The sequence below is a fragment of the Labrus bergylta genome, chromosome 8, assembly GCF_963930695.1.
Source record: "Labrus bergylta chromosome 8, fLabBer1.1, whole genome shotgun sequence".
In the NCBI taxonomy this organism is placed as follows: Eukaryota; Metazoa; Chordata; class Actinopteri; order Labriformes; family Labridae; genus Labrus; species Labrus bergylta.
This window is the reverse complement of record NC_089202.1, coordinates 11119503-11142894: the sequence shown is the minus strand read 5'-3', so window position 1 is coordinate 11142894 and position 23392 is coordinate 11119503. Positions and strand designations below refer to the sequence as shown.

At 38.5% G+C, this 23392-nt stretch overlaps 1 protein-coding gene across 3 annotated transcripts; it reads left to right on the top strand.

The window, feature by feature from the left end:
* Nucleotides 1–1606: 1606 nt before the first annotated feature.
* rorc (RAR-related orphan receptor C) lies at nt 1607–21994 on the top strand. Of its 3 annotated transcripts, XM_020641925.3 has the most exons (13): nt 1607–1885; nt 2080–2149; nt 7681–7710; nt 16094–16179; nt 16871–17012; nt 17110–17466; nt 17544–17645; nt 17763–17884; nt 18322–18454; nt 18550–18657; nt 18777–18887; nt 19562–19671; nt 19774–21994. In XM_020641925.3, exons 2-13 carry the CDS (start codon nt 2098–2100, stop codon nt 19933–19935), a joined length of 1515 nt encoding a protein of 504 aa, XP_020497581.1. In that variant the 5' UTR covers nt 1607–1885; nt 2080–2097; the 3' UTR covers nt 19936–21994. The 3 variants fall into 3 exon arrangements, with proteins under 3 accessions (XP_020497581.1, XP_065813926.1, XP_020497582.1); XM_065957854.1 differs by lacking the exon at nt 7681–7710; XM_020641926.3 differs by lacking the exons at nt 1607–1885; nt 2080–2149; nt 7681–7710 and adding an exon at nt 9161–9476.
* Nucleotides 21995–23392: the final 1398 nt, after the last annotated feature.

The following is a 23392-nucleotide window of genomic DNA, read 5'->3' as shown; positions in this document are numbered from 1 at the left end:
GTTATAATAAGCCCTGAATCATTCCTGTGTTCAATTAGTTCCAAAGTTAATTCCTATCACATCCTGTTTAAGAAGAGTAAAGTTTTTCTTATTGGCAGGTGGTGCTGAGTGAGTAAATATTGGTCATAATTATACCCACACTGAAGGCTTTAAACTGCATTTAACTTGAGTTCTCAGTCAGTCTGGTTTGATGTGTGGTTTCTGAGTGTAAGGGTTGATCATAGTGCAGGGCAGGTGGTCTTCTTGGGGCCCCTCACATCTTTTACCTCAGTAGAGAGCAAAAGGAAGCGATACCTTGGTGTCTAAAGTATGTGTGTGTGCATGTGTGTTCGTGTTGGCATATGCAGGAGCAGTTATTTTGTATTTTTGCTCCGAAGAGTCCTGTGGTCAAGTTTGGTTTCAGGAAGTGGTTGGGGGGAGGGGGTTGTTGTTGAAACCTTTCAGTTAAAACCACCGGAAGAAGCTGTGTCCAGGGCCTATTTTTTATTTTTTTGTTTTTTATGATCTTAAAATGCTTGAAAAATAATTTAAAAGCTTTGTTATTTATTTGATTTGTTATCTTTTGAGCCAAGCAAGTGGTAGTGCCTGACAAGGATTGCGAGGTGTGTGTGGGTTACTTGACAGTGAACACTTTTCTCCTAAAGGAGGCGTCATTACAAGTGTCACTTTTGGCCTAAAAAAGACATGTTACTGTAGGTCAATCTCTGAATAGAATAAGCCTTATTTGCTGTGTTAATAAGGGTCATTTGACAGAAAATGGATGCATTCATTATGACATTTTATTGTTTTGCCTGTTGCTCAGACAAAATAAGCAGGTTTTTAGCCTTTATTTGATGTGAAAGCCTTCACAACAGGGTCCTAAGTCTCTGCATCTTTAAGAAAAAGCTAAAGACCCAGCTCTTTCATGAATACCTACTAACTCTATGATGATGGTCTCCATATTATTGATGATGATGATGATGGTTGTGATGTTTTTTGTTTGATAACGACGACTTTTAAGATGGTTTCTATACTGATTAGAGCTCTCAAGAACTGCCGTCAATGTTGTGCAATGCCAATGTCGCTTTGGATGAAAGGTCTGCTAAGTGAATTGTAGAATTGTAGAATTGCAGTAAGCTTGAGAGACACAGCAAATGGTGGGAGAGAGAGTGTGGGGAGAGACAGTAGCAGGAGTCGAACCTGCGACCAGTGCAAAAAAGGACTGCAGCCTTCATACATCTGTACATAAGGCACCAGCACGTGCCCAGAGGTGAGTTGTAAGTAGCTAAAGTAGTCTACTTCACTGTGGTCAAAGCCCTCGTTAGGCCTGTAGCTTCTCCCAGCGTGTGCGGCATGTGCAGAGCCCTCCAGGTTGTTCTAACAAACCCCACTTATTAAGTATTCCATTAATTAGGGATTGAAGTCAAAGGTCAGGCCTGCTCTGGACTTTAATGTCAGCTCTACGGATTGTAGTTGCTCTTCTAGTGGCGGAAATCTGTGGCAGCAACATGGGATTATATTTCTCAACTGAGCACTACAAAGCAAAACCCGATCCGTTGCTATTACGTAACAGTCGGTGACATAACTCCAGCCTGGGACGGTCAGGGCTCACAGAGAGCGGGAGGAGGGGGGGGGGAGACCGGGGCACACTGCCGGTCCAGCTGCACTCTCTCCTCTCTTCGACTGCTGCCTCGGGGGGAATTAAATTATTTCAAAACAACCACACAAGAAGAGGGATTACACTCTTGAACAATAAGAAGATGAAGCCTGACGTTGGGGAGCCGCTGTAAGGAAGAGAGGGGCCGATATGGCAGTGCATGTTTTTAAATGCCTGCGCCGACCCGGGCGCTAGAAAAAAAAGAAACAGCAGCAACAACAACAACAACAACAACAACAACAACAACAGGTAGGAGAATATGAAATATCCTCCGTGTTAAATGGTGGCAGGTGGAGTTCAAAATAAATCATCTGACTTAGTTGGTTTCTTGGTTTTCGTGTGTGTGTGTGTGTGTGTGTGTGTGTGTGTGTGTGTGTGTGTGTGTGTGTGTGTGTGTGTGTGTGTGTGTGTGTGTCACGCGCGCGCGCGCGCGGGCCATCCAGTGTTCTGACAGGAGAGTTATGGAATATGAGGAGCTCCACGTGCTTCAATCTCACACCCCCATCAAAACAGGTAAGACGATCCATCACCGTAGTGTCATACTGCAGGTGACTTTATGGTTAAATCAGGTATTGTGTAAATAGTAAAAGCACACTTTCAGATTGACATTTCTGTTCTTCAGTGTTATTTTGTCCCTCCTGTCTCCCAGCATGCCATTCTGTTGCCCACTCCACCTGTCTCCTCCTTTTGGTTCTTTACCTCACTGTACACCTGCGATCTGTTGGGAATCACTCTGTTTCTCTGTGTTTCTCATCGCAATCACTTTTATCCTCTTTCTTTCCTCTCTCATTCATCATTACCCCAGTAACCCTCCTCATCCCTCTCTCTGGGGTGTGGTTAAAGTGCTGTGAGTGGGTAAGAATAACATTAAGCCGGAGTAATCCTTGGGGATTAGATCTTATTTTTGCTTCTTTTTTTGGTCAATGCATGTCTATTCAAAGCCTCTCGGCTGCTAAAATCTAAATGTTGGCAGTCACTAAGGATAAGACATCTTGTCCTTGTGCCACAGAAACCCACTGTACACCATTCCCCTCAAAGCATGACAGCGCTTTATACAGGTTTACCTGCACTGCTACATCATGGATGACAATATTTTCCCAACACATTTCTTTCAACTCATGGGTCAGTTTAATAGAAGGTGTGCAGAGAGGGAGAGAAAGCATTTCAAGAATACTTAGTAACAAGTGCTGCATTTCAAATGTAAAGTTGAGCAAATGTTATATTCTCTTTAAGCCAGATAAGTGTCAGGTACAAAAACATGTACACACAAGTCGTTCAAAGACGCCTTTATGCTGTTGTGTGGTAGCAAATCTGAAAAGTTTAATTGAGGAGGTAATCATCCCTGTATCCAAATTACTGTAAGAACTGCAATGTCGTAGTTTTACAGTTGAATAACGCTAAATTCAAGGTAAAAATCCTGTATATTAAATCTCACTCAAGTTCATAAACACTGATGATATCAAGGGATGTGTTTAATGAGGTTATTTTTGCTAAAGGTTTGAATTCCGAGTTGAGTTATATGACACTTGCACCATTTGCAGTGGGGATTTTCTTTACATTTAAAAAAGAAACTTTTTTTAGTCAAATACATTTTTATTGCCATTAATGAGGTGATGTTAATACTAGGGCTATGTTATCACTACAAGGGAAGATTTAAAAAAGTGACAAGCCAAGAAGACACATCATTAAGTCTCAATGTAACAATGTAAAAAAACATGATTAATTGTTTTAATCATGTTTACTTTCAGTTGGTCGTGGATTAAACAATTTGAATTAAAATGTAATCAAGAGGAACCAAGGTAAAAGGCAGGAAAGTCCTTTAATATCAAATATATTGTCTGAGTTTCAATAGTCTCACTGGTACACAGATACGGCCACTAAAACTTTGAAAAGATAGAATTTTTCAAGGAAGTTGCACAAAACAGCTGAAGCTGGAACAACATGAAAGCAACATATTGTACGTGACAGTGTTACCAGAAAGGAAAAACTTAAAAGCAAGTGGTGGGGGAATAGGTATTTATGGGTTAAAGGATTTGTTAAAAAAAAATGTGACCTCGCTTATCAGCTACTGGAACTGCTGTAAAGGTTTTTCAGTCTGGTTAAAGTGAAGTTTCAGTGTGGTTGTGCAGTTTCTCATACTGCTGAGATGGCCCTTCTTAAGGCGACGAGTGTCTTGGTTTTAGTGGCTGTTGTGGGTGTTTTTTCTCAAGACCTGTGTTTGTCTCTCTGGCACTGCTTCACATTGTTTTTCATCGTGCTTGAACAAATCAAATAGACCCCTGTTTATTATGGATACAATCTGTCCGTGGTGTTCCTCAGAGATTTATCTTGGGCCCGGTCATGTTCCGTATATGCTTTATTTTATTCTGAAGCCAAGGGCCTCAAGAAACTAATGATCATTGTTTATGAATATGTTAATACTTTCTTCTATTAGATGTCACAAAGACTAAGATGACACTGAAATCTTCAGGTTGTGGAAAAACAACCTTACAATTTCAACAACCTTAAGATTTCAGTGTCACGTAGGATAAAGGAACTAGAAATGATTAGCATTTAAAAAGATAAAAGCAGCAACTGTCTCCAAAATGTAATTTTCAATCATCTTAAATGTTTGGATCTTGATTTTTTGCTGTGACAATATTTTGTGACACTTGTTTTTTTAAATTGTTGTTTTATTATTTTAGAGCAATTTTAAAAAAAAGACTAAATTTCAAAATATGTTTTTGCTTGAAATGATTTCAATGATAGGTGTGAAGCAGCATTGAATCAAAGATCATTAGAGAGCTGTATTAGCACAAAAGATTGAATTCTAATTGCATTTATAATCAACAACATGCATCAGCCTTCACTAACATCCAAATCTGCCTGACCAGGCCTCCTTTAAACTGAAGTAAGACATATGTTGCTTTTTAGTTTTGATTATCAAGTTTATGTCAATATTATGTTGTTCTTATTGTTTTTTGTCCCACCACCAGAAAGAAACTCTTTGCTTTCTGGACTTTTTCTTTTAACCTCTGCATCACGTTTTGTTAGCATGAAGGTTAAAGAGTATGCAGAAGATAAACAAGTTACTTTTCCAGCTTTTAAGTACAGTTGACTATTTTACATTTTATATATATTGCCCTATTTCTCTCTCTCTCTCTCTCTCTCTCTCTCTCTCTCTCTCTCTCTCTCTCTCTCTCTGTCTCTGTGCTGTATTGTTTTTTATTAATGCACTGTTGTTAGCCTGCTCTCTGTGCTCAGTGGTCTCCACTGTTGTTATGTAATGCAGCAACTGTCACTTCAGAAGAGAGCTTAGATATCAGCGTGTAGAGACGTAAGTGAGATATTGACTGATGAGTGGTGTTGATTGAGACACTGTGATCATAGTAAAGCTTGTGTTTGTGTGTGGATAATTGAGTGTATACATGCTGTGACACATTAAGTTTATGCAGAAACAGCTGTGGGTTACATTAGTTTATTCCGTTCTTGGAAATGGAGATTTCTTTAAATGAAATAAAATCAATTTGACCACATCTCTGATGTAACTCTGGCTTAGCCCTGGAATAATTGGTGACTTTTAATTATGTAATCTGGCTGTGTGAAGTGTGAGACACTGAAGAAAATGAACTCCTTTAGCCTTTTGAGACTGGAAGTTGGCAGTTATTTGGTTATTAATATAAAAATACAATTTTACATGTGATCACTAAATATTTTATCTGCTATACTTTAATTTAACAGACTAATTAAAGATGGTTAAGTGCTTAAGGGATAAAAAGTCTTCACTCTCCTGGCTGGGTCAAAAATGAATTCAGTCCTTTTACTGATGGTTTGACCCATTCAATTGGCTTAATAGTCCTTGTTTTGCATCACTTTAAAACATCTGCTCAGCGAGTGTTGAAATTTCTTTACGTTTTCCGTGTGTGCGTGCAATGCGCTGCTTTCATTACTTGCTTTCTGCTTATGAAGCAAAACTGATTTGATGATGGGAGGAAAACAGTGGAAACCACAGAGGGCCCCGATATGGCGCCAGACAAAGACCGGCTAGCACTACGTCTTCCATTGATTCTTATCTCCCCTACCTTTAAACCTCTCTGTCTCAAACACACACACACACACACACACACACACACACACACACACTCCAGAAATAAACACCTTGGTTCAAACCCTTCACGCATTTACCCACACATACTGCAGCTTAGACTTTCTCACAATTGTGGTCAAAGAAGCAGACAAAACGAGGACCTATTGCTTCACAGACACCCACCTTCCTCTACCTTAATCTATATGTGTGTGTGTGTGTGTGTGTGTGTGTGTGTGTGTGTGTGTGTGTGGGGGTGGGGGGGGGGGGGGGGGGTGGGGGGGGTGGGCTGAGAAGTCACATAAAACTAAATATACTCAAACACAAATGTGAAGAAGAATCCTTCAATTTAATATCTCTGCTATCATTAGGTTGTCTCCTATGTTTGTGTGCCTTTTGTACATCGGAAAAACACTAAAGAGAAACAGATGACTACACTGAACGCGCTACACTTAACTACCACAGTAAGGAGTTTATCACTATATTCCACACAGTTTTGCTTGAACCCAGGTTTAGTTTATCACCTTAAATGCTAGTTATATTGTATCCAAGGGGAACATGCTGACCATGTATTTTTCAATTCAGGATTTCACCTTTTTTAAACCACCAGCACTTTAAATATCATTAAGATTTTCTACCATTATAGCGGGTCTTCACCTGCAGGTTGCAGATGTGGAAGTGTTCTTGTTTTTCTAGCAGATTATAACAAGAACATAGGCCTACAGTACTTAAACGATTCTTAAAGATTGCCCTCTGCACTCAATATTTTTAAATTTTTATTTTTATTTTACATACTTGATTAATCCCTGAGGGATATTCTGCTTTACACTCTGTTATTGAGAGACATGCTTCTCACACACATAAGCCCGAAATACAGACATTCACAGACAGGACTTTCGGACATCCATTAGAGGAGAGATGTCAGAGTGGGGCTGCTACACAATGCTACGTAGGGAGCGCACCAGAGTTAGTGGGGGCTTGGTGTTTTGCTCAAGGTCATTTAAGAATTACTTTCATGTCCTTTCGTCTGTTGTATACTGTAAAAAGGGCCATTAGATTCATATATTCTTGTGAAAAGTAGGTTAGAACAATTAAAAAACAGGACAAAGCTTTAATAAAAAAACGTTCTTTAATTTTGTTGTTAAAACTTTTAGAATTCTTTTTACCACGGTGTCGAAGGAGAGATACCGCAGGTCCTTCCTTCCTGCTGCAGTCAGACTGTTTAACCAGACTGCTCCCAGTAGATTACAAAACACATACAACTGGACAATTCACTCTGACATTGTGCAATAATATTATTTTTACCAAATCCACTTTGTGCAATAACGTGTTATACTTTATGTGCACTGTCTTCGGACTACATTTTTGTCAAAACTGCAGCTCAGCTGATCTATTTTTTCTTTTTCTTTTTTTTTAAATCTATTTTTAGTATCTATCTATTTTTTTGTACATTCTTAATTTTTTATTTTTTTATTTAAATTGTACTGTGTTCACTTTCTGTTTGCAATCTTTGCTCTTTGCTGCTGTAACACTGTAAATTTCCCCGTTGTGGGATAAATAAAGAATTATCTTATCTTATCTTATCTTATTTGCTAACCCTGATGAAGGCCTGAAGCCCAAACGCGTCGGTCTAATTTGTTAATAAAGTTGATCTTCATACTACAAGTGTTGTTGGAGCTTTTTGACCTCTTTCACTCTCCATGCACCTTGATAGTCGATGAAGTTGTGCCAGAAAATCCTACTCTGCTTCATATTTGCTAACCCTGTCAGGACGACAAAACAACGACAAGGCTCTAACACTTACACTACGAAAAAGTTGTAATCAAGTTCTGAAGCCAGTGTGTGGGTTTGACTGGGTTTATTAAAGGGGGTACACCCCATGTTTCTCAATCTGTTTCTGAAATACTCAACTGAACGCTGTATAGAAAAACTGGGTGTGTTGAGTATTTTTCGTTCACTTACTACTTTGTGTCTTCCTCAGGAGGAGCCGTGTCCAAGAAGACTCATTTAAGTAAGTTTAATACAACAAGCTGTAATTTTGTGTGTTTGCTGATGTGTGTGTGTGTGTGTGTGTGTGTGTGTGTGTGTGTGTGTGTGTGTGTGTGTGTGTGTGTGTGTGTGTGTGTGTGTGTGTGTGTGTGTGCGCGCTCGTGTGTGTGTGTGTGTGTGTGCACTCGTGTGTGTGTGTGTGCGCTCGTGTGTGTGTGTGTGCGCTCATGTGTGTGTGTGTGCGCTCGTGTGTGTGTGCGCTCGTGTGTGTGTGCGTGTGCGCTCGTGTGTGTGTGCGTGTGCGTGTGCGTGTGCGTGTGCGTGTGCGTGTGCGTGCGTGTGTGTGTGTGTGTGTGTGTGTGTGTGTGTGTGTGTGTGTGTGTGTGTGGTGATGCTTGCTTGTGTTTGTGCTAGATATTTGTGCATGCAATGTGGTTTACTTCATAGTTTGTGAACATACTAGAGTGCACCTGTGCCGAAAAAAACACACAGTGTAGTCGGGCCATTAGCGGCAAAGTGTTGCACCTGCGCTGCCCCGCACACACAGACACACACACACACACACACACACTAACACGTCATATACTTTGCATGCACACAAGGTTTTAAAAAAAAACCACTCTGGCTTTGGCTCTTTGGCATCTGAATGCAGATGACGGTGATAACATCAAGTCTTATTTTAACTTCTTGGTTTAACACTTTCTGCCACAACTGTAACACACCTGGTTTGTTAACAAGTGTGATCTAGAGTGTAGAACACCACAATCCTTCATGCACTAAAATATTAACATAATTCTTAAGCATAAATAACAATCATTATCTGATTGCTGCTTGAGACTATCGGTGCAAATACGTGTCCAACGTGATTGATCCACCTACAGAGTGAACAAATCAATTTGGATTTAGTTTTGAAGGCTCTCAGTGAGAGGGCAGAGGTGATGGAAAACCTTGGGGGTCTTTTGATGTTGGCTGAACAAGTCAGGAGATTAAGATAGAGAAATGACAGACGGGGTGATAGGTGAGAATTCTTCTCAAGAAGAATTTGTAGTATTTCAATTTACAGCTTCTTCAGACTCTTTCAATTAAAGCTACTTTGAAGATCAAGGTTTTATACAAAAGAAGCAAAATGTTCAAGTTTTGCTTCTATTTTAATGCATAGCAATGATATTCCAGCTATATTATAAAACACTGTAAACACTACAGTTTACTGGCAAAACATTTGCTTACCGTCTTGAGTTAGATTATGAATTCAAGAGTTTTTTAGAATAACAAAATGCTGTCTTATTTTAGTCAAGTAAAAGTTTTCAATACTTAACTGGAGGCTGATGTTACTGCGTTGTTGAATTATTCTTGTTAAACATAGTGTGATTTAGATTCTCAGGGAACGTCTCATGTGCCCCACAATTAAAAAGCTTTGTTGTTTTTTTTACTCTTCATTCACAGTGAGGGGGTTGACAAAGGTCTGAGGAAAAAGTACCTTAGCAAAGAGCAGGGGACAGTCCCCTCCCTTTTATTTGTCTCTCTCTCTCTCTCTCTTTTTTCCTTTTTCTCAAGCACACACGCTAACAAGGAAGGTGAGGCGGTGACTGTCACTCAAAAGTCTTAATGTGTGTGCTAACTCTGCACAGAGCACCTGTCACGGCACACCAAAGGACGGAGGGGAAAAAAGAAGAGCGAAAGAATAGAAAAGAGGGACTGACAGTTGTTAGATAAAAGTGAGAGAACAAAGTCAGTTTGTGAAAGTGTGACAAACGTCTGAGACAAGTGGAGGAGTGAGGATGATGCGAGGTAGGGATGAAGTTCTTCCGCGTGTGTGTGTGTGTGTGTGTGTGTGTGTGTGTGTGTGTGTGTGTGTGTGTGTGTGTGTGTGTGTGTGTGCGGGCTTATCAATCAAAACTATTAGATCAATAACATATTACTCAGTCAAAGTGTCTGTCCAATCTGCTCTGATTCAATCAAAGACTGAGACACAATGTGTTTAATGATGCATATTGTTTCTATATGGTTGTATCTATTAATGCTTTTTATAGTTTTTATTTTTGCATCTTCTTTTAGCTCTCATCAAGCTTTGAAATACATGTGTGTTAGTGCATGCTTACAAACCTATGGCTTTAAACACATCAGCGTTATCAGGCGCTGTGACATCTCCAAATATCCTAATGTACACCTCTGTGTGACAACTTTTGTGATTTAATATTAAGGCTTTATTCAGCCAAAGATATTTTGTCGTAAGTGCTCTCCAAAAAAATGCCAAATTTTTGTGTTTACATGTAGTTTACAATCTTGTTTTGAAACCAAAGCGTATGACCCCACTGTTTTCGATTGGCTGACTGTTGGATACGTTCACATCGGTTTGTGTTTCAGTTTTACGGCTTGGTGAAATGACTCACTTCTGAGCTTTTCTTTGATGGATCTAAGATTTGAATCATGTCTCTGATATTTCTTCCCTCTCTCTTCCCCCTGGCACATACAGTATAGAGCACCGATTGAAAGAAGCAGAGCTGCTTCTGGATTATGAGAATCAGAGTGCGACACATTGAAAATACATGTATACTTTTTAGAAGCCGAGTTGATATGAGTTCATTTGTAAAAACACCATTAGTTTCCACTAATCAAAGTTCTTTAAAGGGGTAATTTGATGAACAAAAAATAACCATTTCAGGGGTCTGGTCATAATGTGGCGGTTAAGATGTTTCAAACTCTTTTGCAAATGCACCTCCACCTTATTTTAACCAACCTAAAAGTGAAAGAGAGAGAAACAGGATACATCACAACCACACTGCATCAGTTTGAATGGACTAACTCAACCCACAAATAGAGTACTGTAGATGAAGAGGAAACACTGATAATATTGTGAAAATGTAGAGATTGAAATCATTCAATTTTGGATTGTTGGTTTTTTTTACACTAAGTACTTTCAATTTACAAGAGAAAAACTTAGAAAGAGAAAAGAAAAAGAGACGTGGCGAGAAGTAAAGAATCTTTTCTTTGCAAGCTGCGAACATTATTTATCTCTGCTGCAATGTGGAAAACACACACACACACACACACACACACACACACACACACACGCAAACATACAAAGATGCACAGCTGCCTGTTTGATGGCGCTGAGATCTAGTCTATCTTACTCCTGCAGCTGTGTGTTGATAGTGTGCACATGAAAGGGTGTCTGAGTATTGCTAAGTATTCATCGTCATCATTTTTGTGTCTTCATTCGAAGACAGAAATAATAATTTCTCGGATGCTACACAACCATTGTGTTTGATAATGTCAGAACAGTCACTTGATACAGCTTTGTTGTTGTGTTCGGGGGATTCCTGAGTAGATTCATATACAGTTTCTTTGTCAGAAAGGATTTCCTTGTTCCTTTTGGGTGCAGAAACCTGCACAGCAATTCCGAAGTGTCAGCGCGGTTGTCTTTATATCCAAGCTCACATCAAAATCGCAGGTGACACATTCCCCTCGAGACACAAGGGTAATGAAATACAGTTGAGCTGATTCCTACCCTTTGCTTTAGTCAAATATCATCTTTTATTAACACACTCAAAGTTCAAGCTGCGCTTAAAAGTAAAATTTGTTAATTTGTCTTGGGATCAGCTTTGATTTTTACTTGTTTTCATAAGATACAATGATGCTGGTTCTTTTCTCGCTCAGTTGTTGTCAATGAATGAGTAAAACCTACAGTAGGTGTGGAGGAGTTTTCACATTTATGTACCAACCAGGACGGATATTTCACACATGTAGTCTGCATTTTAACAGATACAACCATAAATGTTAACGTAGGAATTCAACACAAAGGGATTTATAGTTAAATTTGTAGTTTTTGTTTAACTATTGTTTCTTCTTATTGGCAAAAACTTTAAACTTAGCCCAACACAAAGTCATTTATTTAAATCTCTTGGCTTCTTTTCTTGTTTATTTTCTTCCTGTTTTTTTAGATACATATTACATGTATCATTTTAGCAGTTATCAATCACGGTACCTGCATATCAAATGAACACTTCCAGCATTTAAAATTCTGTTCAAATAAGGTTCAAGTAATTGTACATTTCTGACAAATACCTTTCTAAGCAGCGAGACTGATTAATCTAAAGCTTGAATTTGATATCACATTTTTTTATCTATTAAATTCTCAAATGCAAATTCATGAGGAAATATGTTCACATATTATTATTATGCAACACAACTTCATTTACTAAACTCCAAAGTTCTTGCTATAGAAACAAAATGTAACCATTTTAGTGGGATCCCTTCAAATAAAAACGATGATACTCTAAACCTTAAAGTTGAATTTATATGAATTACAGAAAACTGTAGTGGTATTGATTAGATGTAATTTGATGTCTTGTGCCTGAATTATAGTCCCTGTGTTTGTGAGGGATCAACAGTATGTTTCTGTGTGTGTGTGTGTGTGTGTGTGTGTGTGTGTGTGTGTGTGTGTGTGTGTGTGTGTGTGTGTGTGTGTGTGTGTGTGTGTGTGTGTGTGTGTGTGTGTGTGTGTGTGTGTGTGTGTGTGTGATGTGTGTGTGTGTGTGTGTGATGTGTGTGTGTGATGTGTACACACCCTTGATTGCACTGTTGCTTGCGTGTGTACTAAGGGTAAGCTTCCGTCAGAGGAAAGTTGAGGTTTTTTGTTGTCCATTTACAGTGAGCGATCAGACTGCTGACAATGTTATTTTAGACAGAATGTTGTGTTGAGAGTGGCAATCTGTACCATCACCTCACCTAGACCCCCTTAATCCTCCCACACACACACACACACACACACACACACACACACACACACACACACACACACACACACACACACTGACATACACACACACACACACACACACACATACATACACACACACACACACACACACACACACACACACACACACACAATGACAAATGATTATTGTTTCATCCTTTAGTGCCCGACATTAAAATATGACTTGTTAGGAAGTCCAAATAGATCATTTGCTATTATGGCTCTTTTTTAATGTCCAGCTTTCAGCGTTGGATGTCATAAAATCAATGTCAAAGTGTAAATGTTCTCGTAATTTTACTCACAAGCTACCACTGATATCACAATTACGCTTATTCAGTAGCAGAATGTAAGTCATTGATAACCTTTGATCAGAAGTTTGTCGGTGTAGAAGCATCATTGTACACTTAGTGTGCGGAAGTGTGGGAGGTGGTACTCTGTTTTTCTGACAGAAAAAAAAAAATAGAACATTTCCATCACTGCACATCCACTCTACTCAAACACCTTTTATACCTCATCTGGCACACAGAGCAACAATTTTCAGAGTAGATTAGTTGGAAGTGATATTTTGTCAGTATAAACATGAAGTTTGTAAATCTTTGTGTATTGTGTTTATACATTTTTTTTATTGTGTTGCTGAACTTCAGTGGAAACATCAAACGTTGTGGGTTTCTTTATAGTACATTTTGGTTAGACAATACATGTAGCAAAGGAATTTTAATTTTAATGATGTATCAAACATACTCAAGGACGGCACTCCAAGACACAAGTTATTGCAGTGCTGTCCTAGACTACACACACACACACACACACACACACACACACACACACACACACACACACACACACACACACACACACACACACACACACACACTTGGGTGAGTGTGTATTTCAGTGTACAATTTTAATGATATACACATCACATCTACAATTAATATACATTTTTAATGCATTGATAAAGAAAGAGGGACAAATATTTTTAAACCTTCATGTTTTTGTCCAACAAGTTTTATTTCTCATCAGTATTGTATCTTGGCTGTGTCTCATTTTTGTGACTTCTATTTGAACACGGTGAAGATCGAATGAATTTCCAACCACAAACTTATCATTTGAGTGCTTTTTTTTTCTTCTTCCTTTTCTTTTACTTTTTAATGTCTATTTGCACATATGTAGTGCATTATCACAAACTTCAGAAGTATGTGCATCCAATAGTGCATCACTCGACTGTCAGTTGCAAAAAAATCTGTATCTGTCAGCGGGTTCCCCTCATTAGACTTCAAAGTCTTCAAAAGGAAAACATACGTGTACATTTTATTCATGGAATGTGGCCATTCTGCTGTATTTTTTCACATCAAGTGTCCTCCCTTTGTCTACATACAGTAGCCATGATAGAGATCTGAGCAGAATCAACGTACAGACCTGTTTCTGATTTATGAATACACCATCTGTGTAAACACGAGAACACTGCACTTTGAAATAATGTCAATGTAAAGACATAACTCTATCACGAGAAAGACACAAATAGAATCATTTTTTTTTCAGTATTTTCACCTTTCTGTCTGTCTCATGTGCCCACATACCAGGAGATGCTGGTTTTGATAGGTGTCACTCTGCGGCTTTAGATAACATTGTGACACGAAAAAAGCTAAAGGAAGTACAGTAGGTGATTGCAGATTTTCAGGGAATATACAGTATGTGCTGTTAAATCGATTGCCATGAAACTTGTTTCTTCATACTCCATGACCATGAAATATGTGTATTTTGCAGGTGTTCTGTGTTTGTTTGTTTTTGAGTCTTAATTTATTGTACATTGAAGAGTTACTGGTTTAAGAACTATCCTATAATGATATTGAGAAATATCAGACGTCTAATTGAATGGAGAATTACTATTCAAGAAGTAGTATTCATGATTGCTGCCTGTGTGTATGTGAGTGTGTGCGTCTTTGAACAGCGAAAGGTTGTGGGTCATGGTGGATTTCCTGTTTATGAGATTAACAGTCACATATGAAATAGTGAAAAACAGAGACCACTTATATTCCCCACGTCTGAAACACAACCATAGACACAGCTCAGTAACTTAATGTTAACATACATGCAACCATATCTAGCTTGCAGAGAAATGTTCGACAAAATTCTAAAATATTGATTTCCACCAAATTATCCATTGTCAGCATCTTTTTGAATAATTGAAACAACTTCTTGGGGAATCTCGGATTTAACCATTGACCTTAATTAGCAACAATCACCTCAGTTTTGCAGTGCTTATTTATTCATTTTCATACCTGCTTGTACTCCACATTTGCATTTAAAAAGTAGATTTCACCTCTTACTAATGGTACTCTTCTGGAGCCTCTGGATAGTCCCTGTGGCACCAAATAAAGAGGGCACATACTGACACACTAACACACACTTGCTACAAAATCTGACACAGTTATTCAAGGAAACACAAATACTACTGTATATAAGCAGCCGCATACATATACAAGCCTGTCTAGCAGAAAACAATCACACTGTCGGTGCATTTGAGGTAGGTGAGGAGATGAGAGGAATAGATAAAAAGACGTAACTTTCTAGCGTGACAAAAATGACAACATTCTAGCCTCTTGCTTCCTGGATGTGTTGTTATTCGCTGATGTTGATTGATGTGAATTTTGCAGGGTTTGATGCAAAGTTCTTGATGGTTTATTGGAAGTATTTTAACTGCATTTCAAATGTGTTCACACCAAGATTTTTAAAGAGATTTTTCCAACTGTAATCACTCAAATGACATCTGACTGTCACAAAAATCACACCTATGCAGAGAGAGAGAGAGAGAGAGAGAGAGAGAGAGAAAGGGGAGAGTGATAACTCACACAGTTCAGGGGCTTTGGGGGGGGAGGTTGGTAGGGGGATGGCCATTACTGGCAGTGATGAAGGAGAGAGTACATTACTGGCAGTTGTGTCCTTTATGAGCGAGACAGAGAAGGATTCACAGAGAAAGAAAAGACATGAAAGAGGGACAGTCAAAGTGAAAGAGAAGCCAGTCAACCACTTGAAAGGTCTCTGAGGTTGACACCTTCACATTCCTCCGCCTTTCTCCATTTGAAAATATTCCACGTTCTCAGAAGACTCTCATTGTTGTATTTGATGTTATTTTGTTCATTTTTAGTAAAACAATATGCGTTTTAGAGGAAAATCCCTCTTATTTGCTCTGGTCACACAGTAACTTATAGATGTTGAAGGGGATCTACAGCAACAGACTTAAGTTCTCACTGTGGGAATCATCTCGCTACTTACGTTTTTGAATTAAATTGTGCAGTATCATCAGCGTATATACCTATACAGTTACTGACTATATGCTATAGAGATTAAGCTTAATGTGCTAACATGTATATTTTAAATTACAAAACATGGGGGTTTCTTTAAAGTTCAATTTCATTTAAATTATACACGTGTTCATGACTAAATGTATAGAAGAGTTTATTTGATGGTAACAGTGGACTGATTAATCTACATGTGGTCGTCATAACAATGTCATAGGTTTCATTTGTTTGGCATTTTCTTTCAAGATCAGAATATTTGTGCTATACTTGAGTGGAAAAGTACTTACTAAGTTACTTTAGTACAAACAATTCAAATAACAGCTTTTACTCCTGTGTTTGTTCAGCCCAGATTGAAGTTATCCCATGCAAGATCTGTGGTGATAAGTCCTCAGGAGTGCATTATGGAGTCATCACTTGTGAGGGCTGCAAGGTGAGATGACAGCATCCAAAACATGGTTCCTCGACAAACTGAAAACATACAACTCTCAAATATTAAAAAAGCGGTTAACAATGTGGCGTAATTGTTTGCTTTCATGCAGTGAGTTGAGCAGATTAATATTTTTTTGTCTATATGTAATGAAAAGCTAAAGTACCCTAGCCTAGCAGAGGGACTGAGCTAACTCAGCTCTGCAGATAGTGTACTAAAGCTCACCAATGCACATATAATAGGTTTTTGTTGTATTTGCACAGAATCTGGAAGTGTTAATATGATAAATTGTTGATTTTTGAAGGACTATGTGTCAGTTATCTCTTGGAGTTGCCTCGGTTGCAAGAGCAAGATAAACTGTTTGCTAAACTAAGCTAGCTTGCCGTTTTCTACATTCAAGCTCACAGCAAAAAGCACACAAGAGCTTTTCCAAAAAGTTTCAACTTTTTCTTTAATCATGAAAGCAAGAAATATAAGCTAGTATTGTCTTACCACATATAGTTATATATATATAAGGTCACATATATATATATATATATACACACACACACACACACACACACACACACACACACACACACACACACACACACACACACACACACACACACTAACATATTGTTGGAGTCGAAAAAAAGTAATACAAATATTGGTATCTGCTTTAAAATAATATTTGTGGGTGCTCATTCCTCAGGGGTTTTTCAGGCGCAGCCAGCTGCCTACTGTATCATACTCGTGCTCTAGGCAGAGCAACTGTCAGATTGACCGGGCGAGCCGCAACCGCTGCCAACACTGCCGCCTGCAGAAGTGTTTGGCACAGGGCATGAGCAGGGATGGTGAGACACAAACACATCCACACAGACAGACAGAAAAACTAAATTCAGCAGTTGAAACGCATGTTTACGTTCACATATTCATCTTCCCCCTCCTCAGCGGTGAAGTTTGGGCGGATGTCCAAACGCCAACGGGACTCTCTGATCGCTGAAGTGGAGAGGCACCGACAGCAGCAACAGCAACAACAGCAACAACAGCTTCAGGGAGACGCCCAGTCCATCCTCACCTATCCCGCCAAGGGCTGCCAAGACTGCTCCCAGCAGCTCCTCCAGCCTATGGCCTACTCATTCAGTGGGGAAGCTGAGCTGATGTCCTACACCACTGATGTTCACCCTTACCTTGTGTGCTCCCCAAGTGAGGCGCAGATGACAGGTATGATTTACCGAGGCTCCTCCAGCTCTCCGACATCTAGATCTCAGGAGAGGAGGGACAACTGCGGACACCTTGACATAAGAGGTGAGGCATTCTTGTTTGCACGCATCTCTATTCATCCTCTCATCTTATTCTTACTATATTCTCATTCCCAACTTCAGGATTTAACTCTAGACAGCCTGCTAATGATCTGATGGCAATTCATCCCTACAACCCTCTGGAAGATGCTTACAGCCTCTACCCTTACTCTCTGAGGAACATAGGTAAACAAACAGCACAGTGGATAACTATGTGTACCATTGTTAAGTTTAAGTTTAATTTTAAACAAGTTTAGTAAAGTATTCATATATACTGTAAGTGTATTTTTTTCTTATTTTCAGATGAGCTGTGTGCTAGTATCATGCGTTCCCATAGGGAGACCAGCAAGTACAGAGTGGAGGAGCTGCAGGCCCTCAGATGGAAACTGTTCAGCAGAGAGGAGATTCAAGCCTACCAGAACAAAGTACACAAACACAATGACTTGTTTTTTGGTTCTCAGACTCTCTCTTGCCGTGTGTGACCTCAAGACAAAACATGCCATTTCAGGTGTCTCTATACAGAGGTCACTTTTGATTCATCAAACAGAAAACTGAGTAGACTAGTTGAATCATTTCCCCCTCCTCCTCTTCCTTCCTCTTTGATCTTAGGGAAATTGATGTTAAGTTGAAGGTTAATGACTTTGTTGATCTCCTGTAAACAGCCCATATACCATCATTTGAATGTCTGTAAATTATGATATTTTGTTTGCTTAAGTATAGAAAGAGCAGCAGAATCAATAGTTGGGACATTTAGAATATGTTGATGTTGTATGAGAAAAAAATTGAGTCCTTTTTTTTTGTTTTACATAAATGTCAAGTTAATAAAGCGTGTTGTAAAAATAATATCACTCTACATTCTCAGTCAGTGGATGAAATGTGGCAGCACTGTGCCATTCGACTGACTGATGCCGTGCAGTATGTTGTGGAGTTTGCAAAACACATCCCTGGTTTCCGTAACCTGAGCCAGAACGACCAGATCGCCCTCCTGAAGACCGGTAAGTTTTTCTTACACTTACAAGTAAGAACCATCTCCTTCACACCAAATAATGTTTTTAATGTATATTTGGCCTGTCTCTGTTTCATCATTCAGGCTCCATGGAGGTGGTTTTAGTCAGGATGAGTCGTTTCTTTAACACGGAAAACAACACAGTCTTCTTTGATGGGAAATTTGCTGTGGCTGAAATATTCAAATCTTTGGGTGAGTTTTTTTTTTTTTTTTTACTCTAAGCTACCACATGAGGCACCAATGAAATGAGTGCAATGAACAAAATGTACAAATATTTTTCATCAACGCTCTGTTGTTGTCTTTTCTTGCAGAATGTGGAGATTTAATCACAGCTGTGTTTGATTTTGCTCATGGCATATGTGCTCTGAAGCTCACTGAGCAGCAGATTGCCCTCTTCAGTGCTCTGGTGCTGATCAATGCAGGTAAGATCGACACATCTGTGCAGCAGCTGCCTTGTATTTTCATTTCCTCAGTTTTGGAAAAGTTAACAAGTTTAAGGACACTTACAAACAGTGGTGACCGTTGGTTACCAGCAGGATAGGCAATATATTTGTATAGTGTCAAATATAGTGTTGTATAGTGTCCATTAAGCAACTTTTTTTTTCTCTGGGAAGCTTATTTTAGGATTAGCCAAGTCAGCATTTTTATATTAATAGTTCTTGATGGATAAGTCTTGTCAGTGTAAAAAATAAAAATGATTTGAAATGATTCATATTGTCCACATTAAGCCATCCATTGCTGAATATCTCAGTTTTAGAAAAAATAAAATAATAATTTTTACTTAAATAGTTCCTAAAAGTTTTTCTTCCCCTAAGACATCCTCTAACTTTCACAATTGAAAAAAACATAGACACACAATCAAGTAAGCATATCTTTTATCACATTTGCCCTGTGGTTTAATTAATTCATTATCTCACACAACAATCAATACTGCCCCCAGTGGCTGTTATTAGAAATAGCATCATAGTTAGCATTTACATGTAGCACATTTAACCAGAATATTCAAACCTACTACATGCAGTGATTTGATTTGAGTTTAAAATATCCCCTTTTGAAAAATATTATCATTCAATTTTTATTTTGTCTTTCTGTGCAGATCGTCCATGCCTGGAGGACAGAAGCAGAGTTCAGCGAGTGCAGAGAAGTGTGGAGTTGGGACTCACAAACATCCTGCATCGAGACAACCAAGAAAACTTAATGCACAAGGTACATTTCTCAGTATGGAACAGATACTCTCTCCTCAGTCCACCTAAAAACATGTAATTCTTTGTCATGCATGCTTCTCACTATGTCTGTGTTCTTCTGCAGCTGCACCAGAGGATGGCGGTGTTGCGTTCACTGTGCAGCCTGCACATGGAGAAGCTGCGCTGGTTCAGTCAGCGTTACCCGCTCACCGCTCACTCTCTGTTCCCTCCTCTCTACAAGGAGCTGTTTGCCTCTGAGCCTGAGCTGCAGGGGACCACTCACTGAGGATTCCCATGGATACTCATCACACACAGAACCACACAAACATAACATTTGAAATCCCAGCTTTTCTTCCTGACAGAATCTATTTTTCTAATAATGAACAAAAATGAGAAAAGCAGGAAACTATAGTGTTTTAAGTATAACATGACCTCCAGAACTGCTTTTTGATAGATTGTGTCAAACATAAATGTCAACACTTTTATATAGCTTTACTGATTTTACTTATTCCAGGAAAACACATGTTTTGTTGTTCGTTGAGTGAATTGGTTGTGGGATTCATTTTCTCTTAGGATTGTGATTCTGTCCAAATGCAGCTGACCTAGTGTGTCACACTGTGTTTTTCTGCAGGACACGGGTCGTTCTTAGCAGAAAGTCCAGCAGAAAATCTTCCTTGAAAGTAAAATACAAAGAATATTAAAAGGTGTTAAAAGGTGGCTTAAAAAAGTTTGCAGTTGCCCCTTGGTGAATGCTCCTGAAGCAGTACACATCACATTCTATTAGCCAAAAACATCAAACAACCAAAATATTAGTCATATTTGCACAGCTCATTCAGCAATAGTGTTCAAGATGTTGACCCAGTTTCATAACATTATTGAAACTACACAATCCTCTCTACCTGGGTCAATTCATTTCTCAATTTGTTCTATTATGTACGCTTATGACGACTTAAGTTGCTCAACCTGTCCTAAAAAGTCATATTTCTAAAAAAAAAAGTTAAATCCTCCTCTGTGAAGATTTTACACCAACTAATGGATCAACCTTCTACTCAGTTTTTCTACCGCAAAAGATAGATGACAGAGAGAAATTACTTTTACACTGCGTTCCTTCTTTTCATGTCAAGTATGCATTAATGACACAATGGCATAAATTGAATCACAAAGCCAGAGTAAGATTTTTGTTTCCCCTATAAGGGTTTTGTTACAGAAAGTGTATGATAACGATGAACAGAACAGTTCATTCTCATTCAGTTACTTATGGATGGAATTATAGGTCAAATTTATTTTTGTGGACCCCCTGAAAACCACTTAAGGACCCCTGGATGTCTTTAATACATACAAAGTTGTGTACAATATGAGACTGATGGTGCAGTATGACAACCAGTTGTTTCAAACAATCCAACATTTTGGTTCAACATTTGTGTTGTATTATAATATTTCAGTAATGTTAAATGTAAAGGTTAATATGTGAGATATGTGTGTCTTTGAATGCCAGTGAAATATGTCTCTTCTCTGTTTGGTAACCTCAGAAACAAACTTTCCAAACAGGCGTGAATGAGTAGATTACATGTTTAGTGCTACACAAAAAGAGACAAGCTGCCTCTTTGCTTCCACATAGAGAAATGTTTGTCCTCGGCTGCATGTTATCAAGAATCAGCTAAGAAAGTCCCTCAAAGCAGCAGCATCTTTAAAATGATGTCCTGTTTTTGAATCCATTCTTACAGCTTTTTTTTTTTTTTAAATCGTTTGAGCTCATGGAAAGATGTTGCAGTAAGTGTTGAAAAAAGGACATTGAGTCAAACTGTCTTCCTCTGTGTGAAACCTTTTCTTTTTCATTTTTTCCACATGATCTTGCATATATTTTGTTGTCTCTCATGATGTTGGCTAAATGCCACAAGCAAAGAGGAAATGTTGAGATGTTTCAGCATTAAGAACTACGCCTTGCGCTACAGTAGTCCTCTTTGATTATGTTGAAGATAATTCTATGCAAACCTTCTAATAAACTGCCGAGGCTGTAACACGAAGCAGGCGTGGTTACTTTATTTGGTATTTGTGTAGGCTAATATAAACAGTTGTGTAAGACTGAGACATGCAGTTTTGATATGGTAAGAAAAATGCTGGATTCAAAACAACACTGTAGCTTTAAAGTGATAAGAATGATTTATCACTGTCAGCAAAAACAACTTAAACATACTGAGGACATGGAGCTGCAGGGTTTACTCAAAGGAAATGTTAGTCACTGGATCAGCCTTGTTCAGACTCTGGCAGTTTAAAGTTGTCTTCAGGTCGTCATGGATACAAACTTTTGTTTACCAAGTGTACAGAAAATTAAAAGATTGACTCAGTTGGATGTGGTAAATGTTGCAATTTTTTAGGGAAGAAAGATAAACCACAATGACTTCATGTTAGATGCTCGTGGGGACTTTGTCATCTTTTGTTTTCTAATACCAACTTTCTAAATGCAGTGATTTTTTTGTTGTCAGTTTGTTTTGGGGAAAAATCAGGTAAACAGTTCTGTTTTCCCTCCTCTTCCCGGAGCAAACTCCTTATCCAGGGATCCGCATTAATTTTCCTGCTAAGGCACTTAAGCTGTTCTGGATCATTAAAAAGCAAATGCGTTAACATGTGATATCAACTTCTTCAGATATTTCAAACATTATACACGACTTTTTAACTGTTTAAATTGTAGATCTGTTTGTTTATTTTTCTTTCGGGAAGAGAGTGTATTGCAGCCATGTCTGTCTTGTTTGTTATTCTCTGATCTCTCTAGGGGGATTTCTGTACAGTTTCCGGACCCCTATTATTTACAGCAAGCAATGAAAAACTTTGATCCTCCTGATATCTTCTTTAAATGATGGGAAAGAGCTGGAGGCAGAGCGGTAAAGGCCGGATAATCCTTCTAGTTAAAGCTATGGCCTATACAGTGCAAACTGGGGGAAATCATCAAAACAGAGAACAGATCAAAACAGGAGTTCTTCTTCACTCAGATTTGGCTTTTTTTTACAAGAATGTTGTTGGAGGGTTTGAGTAGAGGTCGAGTCCTTGTTTCAGACTGGAATCTGTGGGTCGTGTTGACCCTGGACTCAAACTCAGTGAGAGATAACAAAGAATTTAAGGCCTTTAGCATGCAAGCAAACTAAAAATTACAAACATGGTGGCATGAGAAAAATTCAGATTGAGGGAACAAGTAACATTATCTTGTTAATAATTGATTCCTGAAGTATTTAAAATGTTTCAGTAAAAAATCAAAATCTTAACTTTCACAAATGTTTAGAATTCAAAGGGGTACTTCACCACTTTAACATAGGCCTGAGTTTAATTTACCCTTTACAGACAGACTTCTCAGCAAACTTTTCAAGAAAAAATATCACACAAAAACCCTTCAGAGTAGAAGATCATAATGTTTTAGCCCAGCCTATAGACTTAAAGACATGGGCATTGACCCTCACAGGGTGGTTCCACAAAATAAAATAGCCTATTTATTCCCTTTAATAGGAAATGTAGTAGTTTGACTTGATGAATAAGCTACTCACAGCAAAATATTGCATATTTTTTGTGGTATTTATATTTTTTTAAATACCACCTGTTGGAGGCTAATACTAAAGCGATAGGCCTACCCTACAATACAAAATCATACGACAAAGGAAATATGCATATGTTTAGTTCTTGAAGCATTTGTTGGAACAACAAGGCACATATGGACGCTGATGAATAGACCAGGACAAATGTGTGGCTATGACCTG